This window comes from Heterocephalus glaber, unplaced genomic scaffold (genome assembly GCF_053883595.1).
Source record: "Heterocephalus glaber isolate CG9 unplaced genomic scaffold, H.glaber_assembly_v1.0 deba00000594, whole genome shotgun sequence".
NCBI classification, from domain to species: domain Eukaryota; kingdom Metazoa; phylum Chordata; class Mammalia; order Rodentia; family Bathyergidae; genus Heterocephalus; species Heterocephalus glaber.
The window spans coordinates 16,993,299-17,016,142 of record NW_028258151.1 but is presented as its reverse complement, the minus strand read 5'-3'; the positions used below and the strand labels follow the sequence as shown (position 1 = coordinate 17,016,142).

At 55.9% G+C, this 22,844-nt stretch overlaps 4 protein-coding genes across 12 annotated transcripts; 3 read left to right on the top strand and 1 right to left on the bottom strand.

The window, feature by feature from the left end:
- Positions 1–203: 203 nt before the first annotated feature.
- Positions 204–3,499, top strand: Gpr152 (G protein-coupled receptor 152). Its single transcript, XM_087205035.1, has 2 exons — positions 204–342; positions 1,983–3,499. Exon 2 carries the CDS (start codon positions 2,022–2,024, stop codon positions 3,375–3,377), a length of 1,356 nt encoding a protein of 451 aa, XP_087061161.1. The 5' UTR covers positions 204–342; positions 1,983–2,021; the 3' UTR covers positions 3,378–3,499.
- Positions 3,500–6,494: 2,995 nt separating this feature from the next.
- On the top strand, positions 6,495–12,997 carry Coro1b (coronin 1B). 7 transcript variants are annotated; one of them, XM_013074952.3, is made up of 12 exons: positions 6,495–6,640; positions 7,564–7,616; positions 8,385–8,587; positions 8,940–9,062; positions 9,166–9,295; positions 9,521–9,702; positions 9,787–9,906; positions 10,551–10,655; positions 10,727–10,872; positions 11,192–11,249; positions 12,096–12,365; positions 12,533–12,997. In XM_013074952.3, the coding sequence occupies exons 3-12, from the start codon at positions 8,387–8,389 to the stop codon at positions 12,656–12,658; spliced, it is 1,461 nt and encodes a 486-aa protein (XP_012930406.1). In that variant the 5' UTR covers positions 6,495–6,640; positions 7,564–7,616; positions 8,385–8,386; the 3' UTR covers positions 12,659–12,997. The 7 variants fall into 7 exon arrangements, with proteins under 7 accessions (XP_012930406.1, XP_087061159.1, XP_021120163.1 ...); XM_087205033.1 differs by having other exon boundaries at positions 6,496–6,640; positions 7,741–8,587; XM_021264504.2 differs by lacking the exon at positions 8,385–8,587 and having other exon boundaries at positions 6,498–6,640.
- A 468-nt stretch (positions 12,998–13,465) lies between these two features.
- Positions 13,466–15,860, top strand: Ptprcap (protein tyrosine phosphatase receptor type C associated protein). The gene is made up of 2 exons (XM_004852237.3): positions 13,466–13,596; positions 15,054–15,860. Exons 1-2 carry the CDS (start codon positions 13,594–13,596, stop codon positions 15,624–15,626), a joined length of 576 nt encoding a protein of 191 aa, XP_004852294.1. The 5' UTR covers positions 13,466–13,593; the 3' UTR covers positions 15,627–15,860.
- Positions 15,861–15,959: 99 nt separating this feature from the next.
- Positions 15,960–22,683, bottom strand: Rps6kb2 (ribosomal protein S6 kinase B2). 3 transcript variants are annotated; one of them, XM_004852238.4, is made up of 15 exons: positions 22,382–22,599; positions 22,004–22,044; positions 21,784–21,904; positions 21,434–21,502; positions 19,836–19,983; positions 18,426–18,483; positions 18,248–18,348; positions 18,037–18,127; positions 17,864–17,954; positions 17,650–17,757; positions 17,142–17,204; positions 16,983–17,060; positions 16,783–16,890; positions 16,569–16,681; positions 15,960–16,382 (listed from the first exon to the last, which is right to left on the bottom strand). In XM_004852238.4, exons 1-15 carry the CDS (start codon positions 22,451–22,453, stop codon positions 16,208–16,210), a joined length of 1,437 nt encoding a protein of 478 aa, XP_004852295.1. In that variant the 5' UTR covers positions 22,454–22,599; the 3' UTR covers positions 15,960–16,207. The 3 variants fall into 3 exon arrangements, with proteins under 3 accessions (XP_004852295.1, XP_012930348.1, XP_012930349.1); XM_013074894.3 differs by lacking the exon at positions 22,004–22,044 and having other exon boundaries at positions 22,382–22,683; XM_013074895.3 differs by lacking the exons at positions 22,004–22,044; positions 22,382–22,599 and having other exon boundaries at positions 21,608–21,788.
- Positions 22,684–22,844: the final 161 nt, after the last annotated feature.

The window sequence follows — 22,844 nt, the reverse complement described above, 5'->3', positions numbered from 1 at the left end:
GCCGACTGAGAGGCAGGAGGTGATGTCAGAGGAGGTGGACCCTGGGGAGCACAAAGCCTGCCCTGAGCCAGAGGGACCCCATGTGAGGGGGCACAGCTGTCTGACCCTGTGAGCATAGAGGGCCCTGACTGGTCACTTGGCCCTATTGGGCCAGGGTTAAGGTTTCCCAGAGAGCAGCCCCATGAAAGATTGATGTCGGCTCAGCTTGGGTTTCCTGCCTGGCCGCCTTTCTGTCTCCGGGTGCCATGCTGCAGGCCCCTGTAGGGGGCCAAGCGGGTGACTGGGCTACTGGGCAGGCTGACACGCCCTCTTCTTTCCAGCCATCGGGGCCTGTGCCTCAAGGTAAGCCAGGTGTCACACTGGGGCCTGGGAGAGGGTGCCCAGGGCTCTGATTCAAGGGGGTCTGCCAGAGCAAGAGTCTAAGGGTGGGGAGGCCCTGGGGCTTGTGGCCCTGTGGCTACAGCCATGGGCCTAGGCAGGATCCAGCCCTGCTGGGGCATCGTGTCACTTTCCTAATTGCCCTGCCAGGGCTTCCTCCACCCTCAGGTGGACCCTGCATGGGGGAAGGTGGGATGGAGATAGTAGACCCCTTGGGTCCCAGGCCTGGGTGCCCCCAGGCTGCCTTGCCCTCATTGCCTGCTGGCTCCCCTCCCTCTTCTCTATCTAGCAGCACTAGGGGACAAATGGGGACACCTGTGCCCAAGCTCTGGGGAGGAGGCAAGGGCCACAGGTGAGCTAAAGAAGCAAGAGCTGCTCCCCATAAGGCTACTGGCCACAGCCCATCAGGGTCCTGGGGTTCGGACCTCACCCCGAATGTCTAAGCTGCACTCTCTGATAGGCCAGAGCCTCCTGCTGCCAGCCCCCCTCAGACTCTGAGACCCAGAGCCTTCCCCTCTTAGAATTTTATGTATTTAATTTTTTTTGGTACTGGGGATCGAACTCAGGACCTTGCGCTTGCAAAGCAGATGGCAGCACTACTGAGCTAAATCCCCAGCCCACCTCTTACAATTTTAAACACTTGAACCCAAGGCCATCAGGCATAAAGGGGTTTTGTGAAGAACTGAGGAGTGGTTTTCTATTTATTTATTTATTTATTTGAGGCAGGGTCTTGCTATGTCAGGCTGACCTTGAACTCATTTATAGCCCAAGATGGTCTCCAACCTGTGGCAATCTTGCTTCAACCTCCTGAGTGCTGGGATTACAGGTGTGTGCCACCACACCCAGCTTTTTATTTGTTTTTTTGAGACGGAGTCTCACTATGCAGTTTAGGGTGGCCTTGAATTTACTACATAATCCAAACTGGCCTTGAACTTGCAGGGATCCTCCTGCCTCAGCCCCCAGAGTGCTGGGATTACAGGTGTGCATCACCATGCCTGGTTTAGAATGGTTTTCAAACTGTATTCCCTGGAGTCCTAAGGGTGCTCTCCTGGCCTTTAATCTGAGCACCCTCTTTTAGTTCATATGGAAGTTCCACTATACTTTATTTAAACAAGATTCACAAGCTTTACCAATATGTTTTAAAGTCTCCAGCTTAGTCTACTTAGACACAGATTTCTTGTGGCAGAATGGCTAAGTCTGGGTCTGAGTCCTGGAACTGACCTTCCTACTTATGACCTTAAACAAGTCACTGATTCCATGAGCCTTCTTCTCCTCACTGTAAAATGGGTTGTAGGAGGACTACATGAGGTCATGTATTTAAAGTTCTAGCCCCCCCCCAAAAAAGCCCTGTGTGGTGGCACATGCCTGCAATCCCAGCACTCGGGAGGCTGAGGCAGGAAGATTGCTATGTGTTCTAGGCCAGCCTGGGCTACATAGTGAGTTCAAGGCCAGCCTGAACTACATAGCAAAAAAAAAAGTCCCTGGTGCAGGCCACCTACCTAAAAGGTGACAATAATGGCCCCCAAAGAGACACTGATTTGTCTAGAGATGCACTGCACCCTATCCTTCATACTCAGTCATTCCTGCATTCATTGATTCACCAGGCACCCATTCCATGTCCAGCAGTATACTGGGGACCCCACATGGACACTGCTATGGAAGCCAACTTGGGCGCTGCTGGCCACGGGCCCCGCACAGAGCTTGATGAGGAGGACTACTACCCTCAGGGCGGCTGGGACACAGTATTCCTTGTGACCCTGCTACTCCTGGGGCTGCCAGCTAATGGGCTGATGGCATGGCTGGCTGGCTCACAGGCCCGGCATGGGGCAGGCACGAGGCTGGCCTTGCTTCTGCTCAGCCTAGCTCTCTCTGACTTTTTGTTCCTGGCGGCAGCGGCATTTCAGATCTTAGAGATTCAGCATGGAGGGCACTGGCCGCTGGGGACAGCTGCCTGCCGCTTCTACTACTTCCTGTGGGGCGTGTCCTATTCCTCTGGCCTTTTCCTGCTGGCAGCCCTCAGCCTGGACCGCTGCCTGCTGGCACTATGCCCAAGCTGGTACCCTGGGCGCCGCCCAGTCCGCCTACCCCTCTGGGTCTGCACTGGGGTCTGGGTGCTGGCCACAATGTTCAGTGTGCCCTGGCTCGTCTTCCCTGAGGCCATCATCTGGTGGTATGACCTGGTCATTTGCCTGGACTTCTGGGACAGTGAGGAGCTGCCACTTCGAATGCTTGAGATCCTGGGTGGCTTCCTGTCATTCCTCCTGCTGTTCATCTGCCATGTGCTCACCCAGGCTGCAGCTTGCCAAATCTGTCGCTGCCACCAGCCTCAGCCTTTGGCCTACCATGGCTTCGCTCGTGTGGCTAAGACCATTTTGTCGGCCTATGTGGTCCTGCGACTGCCTTACCAGCTGGCACAGCTGCTCTACCTGGCCTTTCTGTGGGACATCTACCCCGGCTACCTGCTCTGGGAGGCCCTCGTCTACTCTGATTACCTGATCCTACTCAACAGCTGCCTGAGCCCCTTCCTCTGCCTAATGGCCAGTGCTGACCTTCGTGACTTACTGCGCACCATGCTTTCCTCCTTCGTTGCGGCTCTCTGCGAGGAGCAGCCAGGCAGTTTCACAGCAGCTGAGCCACAGACACAAGTGGCCCCTCAGAGCCCAACTCTAACAGCAGAGATGCAGCTACCATTGGATCCCGTGGTCCAGCCTCAGGTGAACCCCACGGCCCAGCCACCACAGGATCCCGTGGCCCAGACTCAGGTGAATCCCACGGCCCAGCCACAGTTGGACTATACAGTCCAGCCACAGTTGAGTCCTGAGGCCCAGTCCCCAGGCCCTGCTATGGGGCTCCCCAAGCCCTGTGAGGAAGCTTCCTTTAGCCCATCCCTAGATCCTTCCCCTGAGGACCCTGAGAGCCCAGCCATGCCAGCAGCCCCCGAGGGAGAAAGCCCTGGCAGTGCCCCACCAATGGAGGCCCTCAGTGCAGGCCCCACGTGAGGATCCAGGAAGCCCAGGCCTGCCAGAGCAGCAGAAAAGTCAGAGGGAGCAGAGGAACCAGCCAGTCAGAGAGGTGAGAGTTGCAGAGAACATCACTGTTGCAAAACCCCACCAAGTCCTCAGGCCTGGAAGAACTTTAGGGGGAAGTGAAACAAAGCAGCCAAAAGTCCCAGACAGTTTGTGTCAGCATCCCCTGCCCCACTCCCACCAAACACACAGTCACCCAATAGCCCCCTGAGCTACTACTGACGGTGTCCTGCTGGGTCCTGTCCTCCAATACATCAGATTCCACTTCCTGAGGAAGACAGTAGGTCGGGCCTGGACACAAGGACATCAAAAAGAAAATCCCTGCAGAGAAAGGAGGCCACCAGGAGCCTGCAGCCCTAAGCAGAAGCCAGAGGCCCCAGTGGCCCACAACCTGGCCTGGCATGGCCAAACCCTCTCTACCAGTCCCCTGTCCCCAGAAGCCAGGGAAGCTGGGGTAAGAGTTCCCTCAGTAAGGTGGCTGAAGAGGCAAGAGTGACCAAGCCTGGATTCAAATCTAATTTTGTGACACCCTGGCTGGGTGACTCAAAACAAACTATTTTTGAGTTCCTGTTTTGTGGGCTATTTTGAAGATTAAATTAGGGGGCATGTGAAGTACCCCACCAGAGCCATGTAGCAGGAGATCAGTGAACAAATGTCCTTTCCATCAGTGGGATTTAGGGATGGCCCTTAGGGTAACTGAGTGGAGGCAGGTGGGAGAGCCAGCACCTTGGCTCCTGTGACGGGCCTGGGCTGCAGACACCCAGGCGGCTTGAGAGAGCATGGTGCCACCTCTGCACCTCATGGGGGAGGGGTGGGCTGGCAAGAGACTTTAAAGTCTAATTCCATTCAAGGGTTTCAATAGCAGTCACCTGCCCCCTGCCTCCCAGGGAGGGCTGCCCAGATTCTCTAGAGGGGCTGCAGGTACAGACTGCACTGGCCCCAGCCTACCCCATCTAAGCTTAAGGGCTTAGTTAGGAGTTCTCCATGTACAGAAAGCTCTGGGCACCAGTGGCCCCAGAAATGGCAAAGGTTCCCGGAGGTCACCAAGCTTCTATTAGGCAGAGCCAGCTCCTTGCCAGCTGCAGATACTGCAGTAAAAAGGAAGTGGAACAGGCCTGTTCCCCATCTCCTGCGCCTGTGCTTTTTCCCAGCCCCTAGTGTCCAAGACCATGGTCCCTGCCCCTCTCCCCTCACAGTCCTTTCCCACTAGTTTAGTGTTGGGACCTGCAGCAACTGCGAGATGCCCTCACCAGCAAATGTAAATGACAATGACATTTTATATGCTGCCCCTCCCAAGGCTGTTTCATTGTAAAAAGGTGGCCTGCAGTTCGGGCAGCTAGGTGTGGTGCCGTCAGATTTAGGTTCTGGGTCCTAGCTTGCTCTTAGCCTCAATGTTTGCCTCTGTCAGTTCAGGATGATGTGTCCCTTGCTGGGTAGCAGGTTGTGGTTATTACCAGAGCCAGGAATGGGAAAGGCACGGATTATAGGCACTAAAACAGGTGGGAGAGGGATTTCTGGGCAGATGTGAGTTTGTTGAATTCATTTATCTAACAAATATTTATTGAGCACATGCTAGACCCGATGCCTCTCTGGCCAGCTTCTCTTTTGGAAATACATCGGCAGGGTTCAGGTTGAAGTGTCTGGTGCCCTGAAGGGGTTGTTTGTATCTTGGCTCTACTACTCACCAAATGTGTAAACTTCAGCAAAACTCTTGGCTTCTTTGGGACTCAGTTTGCCCATCTGTAAAATGGGGTTCATAACTGATTGATCTCTAAGAAGAGCTTGGATCTTTACCAAGTACAGAGTAAGTTCTCAATAATTGTTAGCCCTTAATTTGATTTTACCAGTGGGCACCCCCAGGCCCAGGCCAAGTATGAGACCAATATAGGCCAGAGCCCACGTGGCAGATAGACTGCCTGCCAGGTTTTATTCCTGTTTCCACACTACCTCTTCCTCCTCCCCCTCCTCCTTTCTCCATCTTATTTGTTGGGGTACACAATCTCTAAGGACAGGGCTTGGACTTCTGTCCCCTTTCTCCTGGCCGGGGTCCCAAAGCATTTCAACATGGCAAGCAGATCAGTGAATAAAACCTCAGCACCGGCCACCTGGCTTAAAGAGTGAGCCAGCCCTACCTCCAAGGTCCCCAAAGAGAATCCCACCCATCACGGGTAACTGCTATCCAGGAAACACAGCAGGCCCTGAAGTGATTTGCAGGATAGAGGAGTTCCCCAGGGTCCCACAGAGGACATTTATGTAGGAGGGAACAGGGCCATGAAGTCCCCCACAGCCCCTCACATCACCCTAACAACAGGCTGGGCTCCTGTTGCCTTCTGGGAGACTCCCCCCTCCTTCTCCAGGTGAGAGACCCTTCCCTGTCTTCCAGAGGGGCCAGATATTGATTCTGAGAGTTGGGAACATGAACATTTTTAATTCTACATTCAGGGCTGCTGCTCATTCATTCGCTCAACCTGCACTAAGGGATCAGATATGGGCACTGGGTCCCTTTCTGGGAGCTGGGAGAACAGTGAGGGGAAAAGGCAAAATCCTTGGACTCAACTTGTTGACATTCTAGCAGGGAGAAGCATCTGGTGATCCAGCAGTGACTGAGAACAAATGCAGTGGGAACAAGTAAGGGCCAGAGAGTGACGGGTGAGAGGGGTGTCAGGGAGAGCCTCCAGGGAGGTGACAGATAAGCAGAGCCCTGGAGGGAGGGTTGGAGTCTTTTCAAGATCCAGGGAGAAAGCTTCCAGCGAAAGGGAAGGAACAGGATGCCCTGTCGGGGCGGGGGGGGGGGGGCGGTTGGAGGAGGTTCTCAGGGGTGAGAGAAGGAGAGAAGTCAGTAACACTGGGCCACAGGCAGGGAGAGTATGGGGGCGGGTACAAAGGATGGTGGGTAGGGGTCAGACAGGCAGGGTGGGTGGAGAGACAAGGCAGCTGTGGATTCTCTCTCAATCAGGGTAGTCACAGGTTGGGCAGGGTTGGCAGGGTTTAGGGAGGCGCGGCAACCCAGACCCTTGCCTGTTGCCTGGATCTGGCTGCATCTGGTTCCCACATTCCTGCCTGGCCAGCCTAGGGTTTATGGAGCACTGGGAAATTCGAGGACTTTGAAACCAGATGGAGACTGAACACCAGCTGTGTGGCCCCAGACAAACACCTGCCCACTCTGAGCCTGTTTCCTCCCAGAGTGGTGAGGGAATGAGATGAGACTCGCACCCCAGACCACCCTCCGACACAAGGTGGGGGCTTCTTTTCTCTGCCCCTCTTTGTCTCTCCTTTTATCTTTCTGGGAAAGGGACCCTGCTATCACCTCCTGGTCACGCAGCGTGGTAGATGAACAAGGAAGATATGAGGAGGGAGCCAGTGCCCAGAAACACCAGCTTAAGAGAAAAATGGGACCTAAAAGGACACCGAAGGCCCCGGAGTGAGATGGGGTGCGGTAGATCTGTGGAGGCCAGTCTGGGTTCCCTGTTATTGAAGGAAGAGGCCTACGGTCTGACCTCCAGGGTCCGCGTAGATGGTCCAGGGAGCAAAGGAAGGTGCGAGGGATCTGCCCAAGGACCCATTTCGGTGTTCAATAAAGATCCTGGCAGGACTCACGGGTCTCCATCCGGAAGAATGGGACTTGTTGGGCGGGCCTTCCCCTCCCTCTTCCGAACTCGGGACCTTGCGCTTGCGAGGCAGGCGGCAGAACCACTGAGCTAAATCCCCGGCCCAACATTATCTTACTTGTATCCTAAACCAAGAGCTTTGACTCTTAGAATTTTAAATCTGTCTATGTAGACACCAACCGGAGGTGGGGCGGGGACGGTCATGTGGTGCCCTACGGGTGTGCAGTCGGGAGGAGGGACTGGCTTCGCCCCAGACTAGCAACTCCTGCGCATGCCCCAGTACTTGCACCTCGCCCCGGGCTACAGCTGCTGCCGGGGAACTTTCCCTTCTTGGGAGAGGAAGCTCCAGCCCCAGCCCATTCGGGGTAGGGCTCCACTTTGGTCCCGCCCCAGTCCCGCCTTTCCCCGCCCACCCCGGCCCAGCCACCTTTTCACCCCCGCCCCGCATCCCTGCGCGTGACTCGGCCCCGCCCCCAAACCTCCACCCCGCCCCACCCCGCCCCCGGCTCCGCTCCTCTGTCATTTCCTGATTCCCGCTTCCTGCTTCCCAGAGATCGGCATCCCAAGCTGTCCGAGGCCGTCTTCACAGTCCTCGGCACCCCCGGTGAGCGATGAGCAGAAAACGCGGCGGGACCCAGCTGGGGGCAAGGGCGAGGGCGGGGTCCAGGAAGGGGGGCCGTAAATCCGAGGAGCACTTCCTCTCCTCTGCGCCCTCCCTTCGGTCCTAGTTCCCCCTGGCCGTCCAGCCTCACCTCTTAGACCAGGGTCACTGGAAGTTGGGTCCCTGGTTCAGCTTGGACCGCACTCCGAGGCTGTTCTGGGATGCTCGGCAGCGCCGTTGGGTCCCCCGCTGCATCCTGCCAGGGCCCCCGAGCCGGGCTTCCTGCAGCTCCCTGCACCTTCCCTGGGACTCAGAACGGGCCTAGCGGTCCCTACAGCGTGAAGACCTTTCCTGCCTTGTCTCCTCCCTGCCCTTCATCCAGCCTCCAGATCTCTGGGCAGGAAAGGCAACGTGGAACCGCCCTGGACCTAAAGAGCTAAGCCTTCTCTGTCCCGTCCCCCCACCCCCAGCCCCACCCCCCACCCCCGCCCCCGCCCTCCGACACACAGCAGAGGGGAGAGGTCCAGGGAAATTCCCACAAAGCCACTCAGGACTCAGCGATGGCGAGGGCTAGGCATCAGTACATTTACTCCTTCAGATCACTGCCTGTTCGGGAAGCAGCCAGGGTCTGCATTATGACCCTGTTCTGTGGGGAAACTGAGATCCAGGCTGGTTATAATAACCAGGCCCCCTTGCACTCTCCCCACCTCCCATCTGGGAGAGCTTGGGTCCCTGTGACAGCAAGGTGATTCCCACTTCTCTGCCCTGCAGACATGTCCTTCCGAAAAGTAGTGCGGCAGAGCAAATTCCGGCATGTGTTTGGGCAGCCGGTCAAGAATGACCAGTGCTATGAGGACATTCGAGTGTCCCGTGTTACCTGGGACAGCACTTTCTGCGCAGTGAACCCCAAGTTCCTGGCGGTGATTGTAGAGGCCAGCGGTGGGGGTGCCTTCCTGGTGCTCCCCCTAAACAAGGTGGGCCCCATCGGGGTTGGGAGGGGGACTGAAGACTGCAGGCATCTGAGCCACACCTCTGGCCCTTCTGCACACCTCAAAGGCATGCCTTGTTTGTCTCCTCCCTACTGGGCAGGTATCGTGATCCATATTTACTCCCCAGGAGGTGTGAGCGAAGGTGGCAAAAGTGTTCACTGCCACTGAGTCAGACTGGGGGGGAGGGGCTGCAGACATTTCCTGCTGGGGGGCAGGGCTGTCACATCTGGACCACCAGTGATCCAGGTTAGACACATCATTCCTACTCCCGGGAGGGGGGACTGAGGCTCTGGAGAGATAGAACACAGACATTCTGACTATCCCCCCATGCCTGCAGATGGGCCGCATTGACAAGGCCTATCCAACAGTGTGTGGGCACACAGGACCTGTCCTGGACATCGACTGGTGTCCCCACAATGACGAAGTCATTGCCAGTGGCTCAGAGGACTGCACAGTCATGGTGAGCACAGGGCTGTTCAGGCCAGAGTCTTGGGTGTGGGTGCAGGCTCCTGGTGACAGAGGCAAGCAGAGGCCTCAGCCCAGCATCCCCATCCCTTCCACAGGTGTGGCAGATCCCAGAGAATGGTCTGGTTTCCCCACTGACAGAGCCAGTGGTGGTGCTGGAGGGGCATACCAAGCGAGTGGGTATCATCACCTGGCACCCCACTGCTCGAAACGTGCTACTCAGTGCAGGTCAGGACTGCTCCCTACCTATCCTTCCCCAAATCCCCGCTTTGCATATGTGACTCTGGAACATCCTAGCAGCCTCTCCAGGCCCACCTGATGGATAGGAAGCCGAGGCCTGCAGCAGTTGAGAGAGTTGGTTCAGACCTCAGGGGAGTGGGCGAAGTAGGCCTGGTGGGCTGATGGCCACCACCTGCCTGCCCAGGCCTAAGCTGATGCCCCTCCACCTGCCAGGCTGTGACAATGTGGTGCTCATCTGGAATGTGGGCACTGCAGAGGAGCTGTACCGCCTGGACACCTTGCATCCCGACCTCATCTACAATGTCAGTTGGAACCACAATGGGAGCCTCTTCTGCACGGCATGCAAGGACAAGAGCGTGCGCATCATCGACCCCCGCCGGGGCACCCTGGTGGCAGTATGTGGCCCCAGAGGGTGAGGATGGCAATGAACAGGCCCAGGGGCTTGATCAGGCTTGATCTGACTACCTGTCCTTCCCCAGGAGCGGGAGAAGGCCCATGAAGGGGCTCGACCCATGCGGGCCATCTTCCTGGCGGATGGCAAGGTGTTCACCACAGGCTTCAGTCGCATGAGCGAGCGGCAGCTGGCACTCTGGGACCCAGTGAGTGGCCATGGTCAGCCTAAGGGGGCAGGCTTGACACTGAGCCCCTACCCAGGCAGCAACACCTGGCTGGACCAGGCTGGCAGGGGTCACCCTGGAGAGGACTGTGACCTCAGAACTATGCTAGCTTCACTCCCTGCCCGTGCTCTCTGGCCCTCCCTAACATTCCCCCAGTGTCTCCCACTGCCTCCATATCTTTGCTACTTTGTTCCTGCTAATGGAAAGGCCCTTTCCTTCTTTGCTTTCCTGAACCACGCAGCTGGCCTCCGAGGACCATACAGAGCTCCCTCCTGTAGCAGGCTCCTCAGCCCTTGCCACAAAGCACTATGTCCTGCAACTGTGTTTATGCCCAGTAACCAGGGTCCCTTTGAGGCAGGGTTGGTGATGCCCATGGTGGGGACTTTCTTAGCACCTGCTCAGTGCCCTGGGAAGTCTTAAGGCCTGGGGGAGGATGGAAAAGTAGCACAATGGGAGTGGAAAGGATCACTTGGTGGGTCACACTGTGGGCAAAGGCCAGGGCGTAGGAGAGAATCCCCCTCACTGGGGAGGCAGTGCTAGCTGGCATTGAGGCTAGTTAAGACAAGTCCTAGTCAGAGGTTTGTATGGACAATTCTGGCTTGGCCTGACTGATCTCCATGTACCAGGAAAACCTCGAGGAGCCTATGGCCCTGCAGGAGCTAGATTCAAGCAACGGGGCTCTGCTCCCTTTCTACGATCCTGACACCAGCGTGGTCTACGTTTGTGGCAAGGTGGGGCTGGGCACATCTGATGGGGATAGGGGAAGTTTCATAGCCAAGTGCTGAGCCCTCTGCCTTTACAGGGTGACTCCAGTATCCGGTACTTTGAGATCACGGATGAACCCCCCTACATCCACTTCCTGAACACATTCACCAGCAAGGAGCCCCAGAGGGGCATGGGCAGCATGCCCAAGAGGGGCTTGGAGGTCAGCAAGTGTGAGATTGCCCGGTAAGAGAGGTATCAGGCAGCCATCTGTAGATGGGACTCACTCTGGGACCTGGCCTGGGGATGGGTCAGGATGGGGGTAGGGGCCAAGCCCAGGGTATCCAAGGTGAGAGGTCACATCACGGGAGGCAGCTCAGGAGCAGGAATATGTCACAGAGGAGCCCAAAGTTCAGGGGCCAGTCTGTAGGAACCCTTGAAGCCACAAGGCAGCCTGCAGGATGGGTCTTGGGGTCAGCCTGTGGGAAGGCTGGGTAAGGGTTGGAGGTGGAAGTTGGGGGCAGCTAGGAGAGCTCCATTCATGGGCCTCCTCTCCCTTTCCCAGGTTCTACAAACTGCATGAGCGCAAGTGTGAGCCCATTGTCATGACTGTGCCAAGAAAGGTGAGGTCACCTGCTTCCCGTACCCATTTGCTTCCTTCTGTAGCACATACTGGTGATGGGGGAGGCCTCTGAGTGGAGGCAATGAGTGGGTAGGCTGGACAGATGCCAGCATGTACTTGTACCCAGAGGGTAGATGGGGGCAAGCAGTATGACACAGAGGGCTAGCTGAGGGCCTGCCCTAGGCGAACCACCGGAGACAGAGCCTGGCATTCAGGAGGAGCTGCAGCCATGGAGAACCTCCCCGTAGGAGGCGGGACCCACAGCAGGGCCAGGTGGTGCCATCCAGCAGGGGACCAGGCCGAGCAAAGGGCATGGGAACTGGGAATGGAAAGAGGGACAAGGGGTCTGGCTGCAGTGGAGAGTTCCATGAGGACAAGCAGGCCACGTGGGGCTTGGCCCTAGATGCCAAGAGTCTCGGACACACTTCCGTTATTCTCCAGCTGACATTTGCTAAGTGCTTCATTCAATGTGCCTGGCACATCTGGGAGCAGAGTGGGGTGGGGCCTGATAGGACCTTCCCTGGGAGTTTAGTCCACGGGACCCAGATGTGGCTCCCAGGATCCCACAAAGCCACATAGCTGGGCCCTGCAGTTTGTAGGCAAGGGTGGTGACAGAACCCTGCTCAGGAGGGTTGGGGACAGCTGCAGAGGGAGTTGGTGGTGGTATCCAGAAGGGAAGTGAAATGGCTGATTTGAGGTCACTCAGGACCAGCCCATTAGAGGCCAGGTTGACAGAACACCAGCCCAGAGCCCAGGGGGTAGTAAGGAAGTGGCCACCCAGGGTCAGATGTGAGGTCTTTGGCAGGAGGCCCCCAGCTCATTTTGATCTCCTCTGCCTGCCGTGCAGTCCGACCTCTTCCAGGATGATCTGTATCCTGACACGGCTGGGCCTGAGGCAGCCCTGGAGGCTGAGGAGTGGGTGAGCGGGCAGGATGCTGACCCCATCCTCATCTCACTGCGGGAGGCTTATGTGCCCAGCAAACAGCGAGACTTGAAAATCAGCCGGCGCAATCTGTTACCGGACAGCCGGCTAGCCAGCTCCAGTCGTCCAGGAGCCTCCACATCTGCTGCCACCACCACTGATGCATCCCCCAGTGGCAGCCTCACAGGGACTGGGGTATGTGCTCCCTAGTCAGAGATGGTATTTGGAGCCTGCGTGATGCCCCAGTCTGTGTGTGGCTGCCCGGCCATCTAGTGCCCGTTTCTGAGCCTGAGTCCATTGTTAGGTGGTTGGTTTCAGGAGGGTTGTGGCTGATTGCCACTGACTCCCTGTTGTCCCTGCAGGAGGCTGGGAAGCTGGAGGAGGTCATGCAGGAGCTTCGGGCATTGCGGGCACTGGTCAAAGAACAGGGGGAGCGCATCAGCCACCTGGAGGAGCAGCTTGGCCGCATGGAGAATGGGGATGCATAGGACCATGGCCCATTGGTCCACCCCCTTGCTGCAGCCCCCTCCTTCATCCCCTCCTCACTCAGCTTCTGCTGGCAGGTCACACAGGGCCACTGGCTGCCAAGCGAGGGCTTCTGTGGCAGGTCAGGGGCCAGTTTTTGTACCTGACCAAGCCTGAGGCCCAGGATGGAGCCACTGCCTATCTCTGGTCATTGTTACTGTGGAGGATTTTTATACCAAGGCAAGCTTGCTTGTACTCTGAGGGACCATTTCCCCCACCCACCCAGCTCTCTCCTCTTCCCCAGAGGAAATGGGAAGGATGAGCTCTATATTTTCATTCCAAATAAAATTTTCTTTCTAAAACCTTGGGTTGACCTGCCACTGCAAGAGTGGGGCTGGGAAGGGAAGTCTGGAAACCTGGGGACAGATGAGCGTGGAAATCATGAATATGAAAGTTCTTGGGACCCCAAGTAGCCACATAGTCATTGCTCCCCTAAATTCTGTCAGGCAGAGAAACTGAGGCAGAAGACATAGACATTGCCAAGTATGGTGGTCCACATCTGTAATCCCAGCACTTGAGCTGCATAGTGAATTCAAGGCCAGCCTGAACTACATAGAGACTCTGTCTCAAAAAAAAAAAAAAAAAAAAAGACTCAACACATACAAGGTTGCATCCGGCTTTGAGTTGGGTGCCTGGTCCCTCCTTGGAGGCCTGGTTATAGGCCCATGGCCCCAACTTCCCCCAAAGAAGTTTGTGAGAATTTGATGTGGTGTGGGGTAGTCCTAAGAGGCCCAGGCCCCACCAGGGTCCTGTGGCAGGCAAGAGCGGGTGGGGTATTGTGGACAGGAAGCGGAAGTGTTGGGTTGATAACCCCTAGCTGCAGCTGAGAGCTCTAGAGCTCACTTCTCAACACATCCAGAGCCAGAGGTGAGCGCCCTGTGAGGAGGCCAGCAGACCAATGGTGAGTGTTAGTGCTCGCTGCTTTCTTGAGGCAGGGCCAGGGGGGTTCCAGGAAGTTGGGGCTGGAACATCTGGGTCCCAGGACATATGGAAGGGCTCCCCCACTAGGACCCAGGGCAGAGAGAGGCAAGACTCAGGAGGTGCATCATTGGGCAGAAGCTGGGTCCAACTCAGAGCTGGACTCCCTGGGACTCAGAGTCCAGCCCCTAGCACCCCACTCCAGGTCCAGCCTCACTTTGAGGCCCCTGGGATAGACCCTCACCTGGTTGCCTCATGAGCTAAACCCCAGCATGGCTCCTGCTTGTGCCCCTGGGGCCTGGAGGCTGAGGGAAGGGCCACACTCACACCCCTCCCCCTTCCCCTACACGCTCTACCTGCCTCGTTCCAACCGCAGGCTTCCTCTGCCAGCTGCACCCACCACCCCCAGCCTCAGCCCTGCTCGCTTGAGGCCCTCAGGGATGGGGACAGGTTGCTAAGCGGAAACTCTGCAGCTGGGGCAGCCCCATAGCTGTGGGAGGAAGAGGGCCCTCAGGGACCCCCATCCTGGGACCTAGCTAAGCAGAGGCTTAGGGGTGCTTCGGGGTTCACCCTGATCCCTCCATCCTGGCCTCCAAAAGAGTCAGCACTGACACCAGCTGCTCAGGCCCCTTCCTTCCCTTCTCTCTTCCCGTACCCACCCTCCTACCCCCAGCAGGGGAGTTTTGACACATTCAGCCTGTATTTCTTTTTTGGTACCGGGGATCAAACTCAGGTCCTTCCGCTTTCGAGGCAGGCAGCGGCGGAACCGCTGAGCTAAATCCCTGGCCCCAGCTTGTATTTCTTGAACTTCTAGTATGTGTCAGGTATTGTTTTAGGTCCTTGGCCATCAGAATGTCTTCCCACAGCTCTGGTGGAGGAAGTGAGGTAAAGCAACAGAAAAGACTGGCACACCTGTATCCAATGTAAGCTGTGGAGGATATAGAGCGGGTTAGGGGGTCTGGAGAGTGCAGGGTAGGTGGACTCCTGTAATAAACAGCAGTTAGCAATCAAGGTCAGGCTGGGACACACAGGAGATGAGCAGACACCCATGTGGCCCTCAGGCTTGGAGCATTCCAGGCAAAGAGAAGAGACATTGCAAAGGCCTCGGGCAGGAGCAAGCTGAGGGAAGCAAGGAATGAGCAGTAGGGTCAAGGTCAGAGTTAGTCAGATCACACTGGGCCAAGGCCTTGAACAAATAAGGACTTTTCTGAAGCTTTTCTGCTCAACTGCTCCCATTTTTTTTTTTTTCCTGGTACCAGGGATTGAACTCAGGACCTTGTGCTTGCAAGGCAGGCACAGCGCCATTGAGCTAAATCCCTGATCCTGGACTGCTCCCATTTTGCTGAGGCGACTGAGGACCTTCTCAGTGGGGAACAGAAGGTGGTCTCAGTCACCCACCCAGCCCCACACCAGGTGACAGCCCCAACCTGTCTCCTACAGGCTCTATACTGTGCCCTTGGCCTTGGGATGCTGCTGGCCCTGCCAGGAACCCTGGGCTCCGGGGACAACCTGGGCTCCAGCTCTGTAACCGTTGTCCTACTGCTTCTGCTGCTTCTGCTGCTGATCACTGGCCTGGCCCTGGCCTGGCGCCGCCTTAGCCGTGACTCAGGGGGATACTACCACCCAGCCCGCTTGGGCACTGTGCTGTGGGACCGTACCAGCCGCCTATTCTGGACCAGCCCTCCAGGCCACTGGCTTCAGACCCATTTTGAATTGGGGTCACCAGACAACGCAGAAGGGCAAGAGGATGTGCAGGATGCAGAAGACGAAGATGTTGTGGATGGCATGGAGAAGGTTGAATCCCAGGAAGACAAGCAGCACTGTGGAGCAGGGACCCACCTGGAGCAGGCCCTGGGGCACACTGAGGAAGCACCTGACACTGACGCTGAAGGGGGCTCAGGAGGCAGTGCTGAGGCCCTGTTGAGTGACCTGCATGCCTTTTCAGGCAGTGCAGCCTGGGATGATAGTGCTGGGGCAACAGGGGGCCAGAGCCTCCATGTCACTGCACTATAGGAGCCGGCCTTGGTGTCCCAGCCCTGTCGTGGCATCTCACTGTACCTCCACTTCCCAAGCTACTGCAGTGGAACGCAGCTGCCCGGGACCTGTCCCTACTGGAAACCCCATGTGGAGCACCTCAGACTGTTACCCCCACGAGTTCCCACGCCTGTGCACCCCCACCCCCTCCAAAAGGTCACCCACCACATGGGCCCTGGGCAGCCATTTGAAATAAATCCCTCCCACTCTGCAGAGCTGTGGTCCTATAGTATCCCCGCACCTCCCTAAGCAGGTACTGCTCTTGGAATGACCCCACCCATCCTCAGAGTCCAGAGTCCAGAGTCCAGTGGATGCCATGATTCAGGCCTTTAATTCTGCAGTGGCATGGCTGAAGGGAAGAGTCCCTCCCAGTAGGACCCTCCTGCCAGCAGTCTAGCTTGCTGCCTCCATGTGCATGATTCTGGGGCTCAGCCACCCAAGACAAAGACATACTCCTGTCCCACAGACATACCCTGGGTCTCTGGAGCAGCCAGGGCCTGGCTATGCTCAAAGCTTGCAGGGAAGGGGTCTCAATGTTGCCCTCACCCCTACCCATCCTCCTAGTGCCCAGGGTGCCCACGGCCCTTCTTGGACTTCTTGGTCCCTGAGGGGGGACGGATGGGGAGGGGAGCAGTGCTTGAGGGCAGTGGTGGTGGTGGTGGCAGAGGTGGTTCCATGGGTTCTGGTGGGCCTGGGCTGGGTCGCAATCCCTCAAAGGGAGAGAACTTGAGGGGGCTGCAAAGGAAACCAAGCCAGAGTCAGAGCCTCCTAGGCCCTGCCAAATGACCAGCTCTCATGTTAGAAGAGAAACCTGAGAGGGGCTCTGACTTAAGAGCTTTGACCAAGGCCACTCAAAGCAACCAGCCCCCTGTCACTAGAGCTCCCTGTACCAGCCACCTGCTCCCCTCTGCCCCTTGGTACCTGATTGGGGTCCGGGGGCTGCTGTTGAGGCGACGTGGGGAGCGCAACTTGGGCTGGAAGGAGAAGCCCTCTTTGATGCTGTCCAGGACGGAAGGGGCCACATATGTGAAGCCCTGGGGGGAGAGGTCAGGCCAGCTGATGCTCAATGTCCACCACTCCTTAGCTACCATCCCTAGCTTGGTCCCCATGGTCCATGGGTCCCCAGGGACCTCACCAGGAAGGCCTGATTGGCACTCTCACTGAGGGCCGTGTCATCTGGGCTGTCCACCGGTGTCTGCCGTGTGAAGTGGGTGTCAAACTGACTCACATCCTCCTCTGACTGCTGTGGACAGATCCACATGGGAAGGGTCAGGGGAGGGCAGTCTGAGGCGTGGGGCCTCCACCAGCCACGTGGCCAACAGGACCTATACTCACCAGACTCGGCCTGAAAGGGGGGTCCACACGGCGGGCCAGGAGATCATCCCAATTGAAGTGCCGGAAGAAGGGGTGCCTCTGGGGGTAGAGAGCACCCTCAAACATGCCAACCATTCACCCTTCCTGGCTCCCCCTTTCTCCTTTTGGTCCCAGACTCACCTGCACATCAGCAGCATCCCCTGGGCCACCCCCAATCCGTTGGCTGGGATTCCGCTTCAGAAACTGTGGGACCAGGGCAGAGGGTTAGGGCTTGGGGGAGGTACTGCTGTCCAGCTCCAGGGTTGGTGGGGGAGGATAAGACTGGGGGGTTCCCTGTAGTATGGCCTCCACTTAGCCCCACAGGACCTTCAAGCTTAGATACAATGGCACCTTCTCCAGAAGCCTTTGCTGGCATCACCATAAGGATCCAGTGCCAAGTCCCGAAGGAGTCCTCCCCTCTCATGTACACCCAGCTGCTGGCTCTCCTGATGGAAGTGGCTGGCTCACCTGGAACACTTTCCTGATTAGGAACTAGACCTGGGCTTGTCTAGGGGAAGCAGCTGATCTGTCAGAGCTGCGGTCTGGGCTCAGGGTGTGGGAGTGTTGCTTTCACTTCCATAGGCACACTGCACAGGCCAGTGGCACTCAGGAACATATACAGAGTGACCCTGGGCAGGAGGATCCCCACCTTTTTGACAAGGTCCCGGGCATCTGGGGTGAGGTAGGGGGGCAGCACCAGCTTCCCCTTGATGATCTTGTCCATGGTCTTCTTCCTGTTCTCTGCAGTGAAGGGTGGCTGGAGGAGCCAAAAGGTGAGGGGAACCTGGGGGCCTCCACCAGGCCCTGCCCCAGCCAGGAGGGGGATCTCCCACACCACCCCCTCCCAAGGAGGCTGGACTTGCCGATCCAGTGAGCATGTCATACATCAGGGCCCCCAGGCTCCACCAGTCCACTGCTCGGTTGTGGCCACTGCGCACCAGAATCTCGGGGGCCCTGGGGACCGAATGGAACTGTCAGTCAGGCCAGGTCCCCTCTGGCTGTGCTCCGAGCCCTGGGCCAGCCGGGAGCTACTTACATGTACTCAATGGTGCCACAGAAGGTGTGAGTGACAGCGCCCTCATGAATGGATTCCTTGCACAGTCCAAAGTCTGTCAGTTTGATGTGGCCTGAGGAAGAATAGTGAAGGATGATCAGGGCCACCTGCCCACAGCTCCCAGCCTTTCCTTGCAGCCTTTCCCTACAGACCCAGCCACACAGCTGCACAGTGTGTGTGCTCACAGGCGCACCCTGGCTGTTGAGCATGATGTTCTCAGGCTTGAGGTCTCGGTAAATGATGCCTTGGGAATGGAGATGGCCCAGAGCCAGGGTGATCTCAGCTAGGTAGAAGCTGCAGAGACAGGACAGGTTGAAGGGGTGGGGGAAGAGCCAAGCACCCTTGGGGAGTGGGGCAAGCTTCATACCCACCAGGCTGTGTCTTCCAGGAAGATGCCTTCTCGCTCCAGATGTGTGAAGAGCTCACCACCTGCAACACAAACACATCAGCAGCTGTGTGCTAGGACGCAGTTCTGCCACTGACTTTGAGTCTCAGTTTCTTCTTGGGAAAAAGGGGGTTTATAAATCCCGCCCTACCTGCCTCCCAGAGCTGCCGTGGGGATTCAATTCAATTCAGCAAACATCTACCGCAGCCTACTCGGTGCCTGGCCCTGTGCTGGCTGAAGCTGAGGGCAGAGAAGAGGAGACCCAGCCATCGCCCTCAGGATGCTCAGTCTGATAGGGAGACAGATAGGTGCACACTGCTCAGGAATCCCAGACTGGAGCAACAGCTTTGAGAGCTTTGCCCAGAGAATCTCAGGGTGGAAACAGGGCAGATGAAGCTAATCCCAATAAAAGACAGAATGTTTGGTGGGTATGGGGCTTTTCAGGGTACTGAGATGGAAGGGAGGGATGTAGAGTGTACAGCTAAAGCCCCCAGGGCTCAGCTGGTACAGGGAGGGAGATGGAAAGTGTAGACCTCAGCTATTCCATGGTGAGCAGGGGTTGATGGGCCAAGGGGCCAGGCTTTGGGCAGTTAGAGACTCAAGGAATTATGATAAATTTTGGTAGTTGGGTGTGGCAGCACACACCTATAATCCTAGCATTTGAGAGCCTGAGGCAGGAGGATCGCCCTGAGTTCAAAGCCAGCCTTGGTTACATAATAAGTTCAAAACTAGCCTGAATTACATAGCAAGACCTTGCCTAAAAAAAAAAGAAATGTTTGGGAATGACCCTGGTAGCTAGAGGAGGAGACACCAGAAAGCAGGTGAAGGGCTGGGGATGTAGCTCAGTAACACAGTGCCTGCCTGGCAAGCACCAGGTCCTGAGTTAGATCCCTAGTATTAAAAAAAAGAGAAAGAAAGAAAGGAAGGAAGGAAGAAAAAGAAAGCAGGTGAGCTGGGGCTGAGTAAAGAAACAACTGTGACCACTACACACACACACACACACACACACACACACACACACACACACACACACACTGCTCAAGAGGCAGTAGAGAGGATGGGCAATACTGCAGAGGAAGCAGCTAGATGAAGCCCTAACCAGATGCAGGGCACACAAGGAAAGAGGACAGAATGGGAAGATAGCAGAAGTGGACCAAACCACCCTCTGGTCTTCTATACCAACTACCATCATTCCCATCCACCCCCAACACAGGCAAGGGATACACTAGGCACTGGACAGATGTTTGCTGAATGAATGCATGAATGAATGAACAGATGGACAGTGGACACATGGTGGATGTAGGGGTCCCTTAGTCTCTCAAGGTTCCCTCAAGCACCCAGCACTTCTTGCACTGGTTCCTGGCCACCCACAGCCCAGTTGGACCCATATCCATACCACTGAGGCACTCCAGGATGAGGTAGAGTTTGCCACCTGTCTGGAAGGCATAGGCCAGTTCTACAATGAAGGGATGCTTCACTGACTCTAGAATGTTCCGTTCAGCCTGGGTATGTGCTGTGTCCTTGGCATTACAAATGATTTTGGCCTTGAGAAGCAGAAATGGGTTAAAAGGTAGAGCACCTAGAGCTCCTTCAGTCCCTCTAGCCATTACTCTCTTTTTTTGTTGTTGTTCCATGTCCTTTTTCTTTTCTTTTTGGTACTGGGGATTGAACTCAGGTCCTTGCGCTTTCGAGGCAGGTAGCGGAACCACTGAGCTAAATCCCTGGCCCCCATGTCCTTTTTCATTGTTTTGCAGCAGAAAGCTCAACTCTGAATATACTGCAAAAATCTGGCTGTGCTACAAGATCTTAATAACCTGAATGGACATAATATGCCATAAACATGAGCTAAGATTAACAATATCAACAAAATGAAAAGGGAGAAAGAGAAACTAGAGGAGGGAAGGAGATTTAAAAGAGTCAGGTGTGGTGACGCACACCTGCAATCTCAGCACTCAGGAGACTGACACAGTAGGATCTCTATGAGTTTGAAGCCAGCCTGGGTTACATAGTGAGTTCAAGGCCAGCCTGAACTACATAGCAAGACCTTGTCTCAAAAATAATAAAATAGGACCTGGGGATTTAGCTCAGTGGTTCTGCCGCCTGCCTCGAAAGCACAAGGACCCAAGTTTGATCCCCAGTACAAAAAAATAAAAATAAAAAATAAAATAAAATAAATACTTAAACACAAATTGGTACTTTCAGCCTCTGGACTCTAGGTCTGTAGCCCATGGACCCGTAGTGATGCCATGATTTCTCCCAGTGATCAACACATGGCATTGGGTACCAAAGGTCATGAGCCCCTTTTCTACAGCCCTCCTCAGATCTCTACAGAAATTATCTGGCCAGGACAAAGACAACTGGAATTTCTGGAAGGTTGGTGATCTATAACAGTTAAGTACCCTACATAATTCTTTTGGCTCCTATCTAATGCCCTCCTGCCATCTTTGGTCACTTCACTGAATTTCTTTATAATTCTGCTGCTGTCAGCAGTCATCATTTTCAGGGACTGGTTTATCCTCTAACATGGGGTTTCTCAAACTTAATGTTATTGACACCTTGGGCCAGACAATTCCTGTGCACTATGTTTAGCAGCATCCCTGGGCTCTAACTACTGGATGTGAACAGCACCTCCCTCCAATCAAAACTCTGTCTATAATCCCAGCACTCAGGAGGCTGAGGCAGGAGGATTGCCATAAGTTTGAGGCCAGCCCGGAATACATAATGAGTTCAAGACCAGCCTGGTCTCTACACAGTGAGACCCTGTCTCAAAAAAAAAAAATACTGTCCAAACATTGTCAAATGTCTCCTGGAAGGCCAAACTGCCCTCTTTGGTAATTACTGCAAAACAATATACATCACTATAGATAATAAACTAGCAAATCCCAAAAACAGGAACTTCTCCTCAATCATGTTTACTGCTCTCTTCCCAAATTCTGGCACAGTGTGCTAGGGATGGTGGCCATTCCACACTTGCTGGCTGAGCAAATGACTCACCTTCCTCAGGACTTTCATGGCATATATTTTCCCCAAGTTAGTGCCTTGCACCTTTCGCACCTGGAACACCTGTAGGGCAGGGAAGACAGGATCAACTTCCCTTTCCATAGCCTATCTTTAAGAAGAAGCCCCACCTTGAAACTCTAGCACTGGGACCAAGAGGCCTAGGCTCACCCAAGGGTGGGGCAATAAAGGTCTTCAGTCCCATTCTAGGAGAATCTGCTCTTCCCTCCTTTCTGCTTTGAACAATGAATCCTATCAGAGGCTCTGATTTACAGTTCTAATCTCCGTTGAGAACCCGGTGCTGCCTAATGGCAGGAGTTGAGGCTATGGAGTAGAGGTGCCAGTACCTTCCCATAGCCCCCTTTGCCCAGTACTCTCAGCAATTCAAAGCAGTGGGGCCCGATGCGCTCCAGGCGTGGGTTCACGCTGTTCTCAGTCAGCTCCACCTCCTCATAGTGTCCCACAGGCCTATGGACACAAGAAGTTAACGGGGGACAAACCTCCAGTGCTCCCCAGTTCCCTTTCCCTAGTTCATTCCCCCCATCCCCCAACAAGACCCTCACTCACTCCAGGCCAGCAGCCCTCAACTCGGCAAGAGGACACACCTCCTGTGAGAAACCAAGGGGTAAGAGGCAAGGGAGGTGCCAGGATCCCTCCTCTCACCCCAAGCTAGGCTGCTTGGCCCAGGGATGAGATATGGCAGAATAAGGGCAAAGGCTGAGGAGGAGAGACCGGGGGCAGAAAAGGGAGAATCAGAACCAGGGGCTGGGGACCCTAAGAGAAGGCGGGGGAAAGGCGGGTCCGAGCTGCAGCGGGGCTGGATCTGAGAAAGATCCGAGTTTGCAGAGGTCGGAGCCCACTCTGGCTGTACAGAGCCGCGGCTCCGGCCTCGGCCAGGTGACAGGCTTGGCTCCGGGGTCCATCGCGTCAAGGCGGAGCACTCACCGCTGGGCTGAACTCTGGCTCGCCCTCGCTGCCTTCTTCTGTCTCCAAGTCCAGATCAAACACGGCTGCCATGGCCCCGCCGGCCCCACGGGCCCCCCGGCCCGGACCTGGCCGCGCTCTGACAGCTCCAAGCCTCCGCCCATACGTTATCACTCCGCGTCCACGGACGCGCTCGGATTACAAATAGCTTCGCCCTTTCTAGGGTTAGCAGTTTAGCCAGGCAAGGCGAAAAGATGGCGTCCGTCGCACGACCTCTTGGGAGTTGTAGTCCCAGAACGCTTAGGAGGCCCATTCTTCAGCCAGTGGATCGCGCTTCCCTGAACCGTCTCTTCCTAGCACCATCCTTGGGGTCGGCATCGGACAGGATCGGCCTGGAGGTTCCCATTTAAGCGCTGGGGAGAGTTTGAGTTTGGATGGGCAGGGTCAAAGGTGTACGTAGGTGTAAGTGTAAATGCAATCCTCA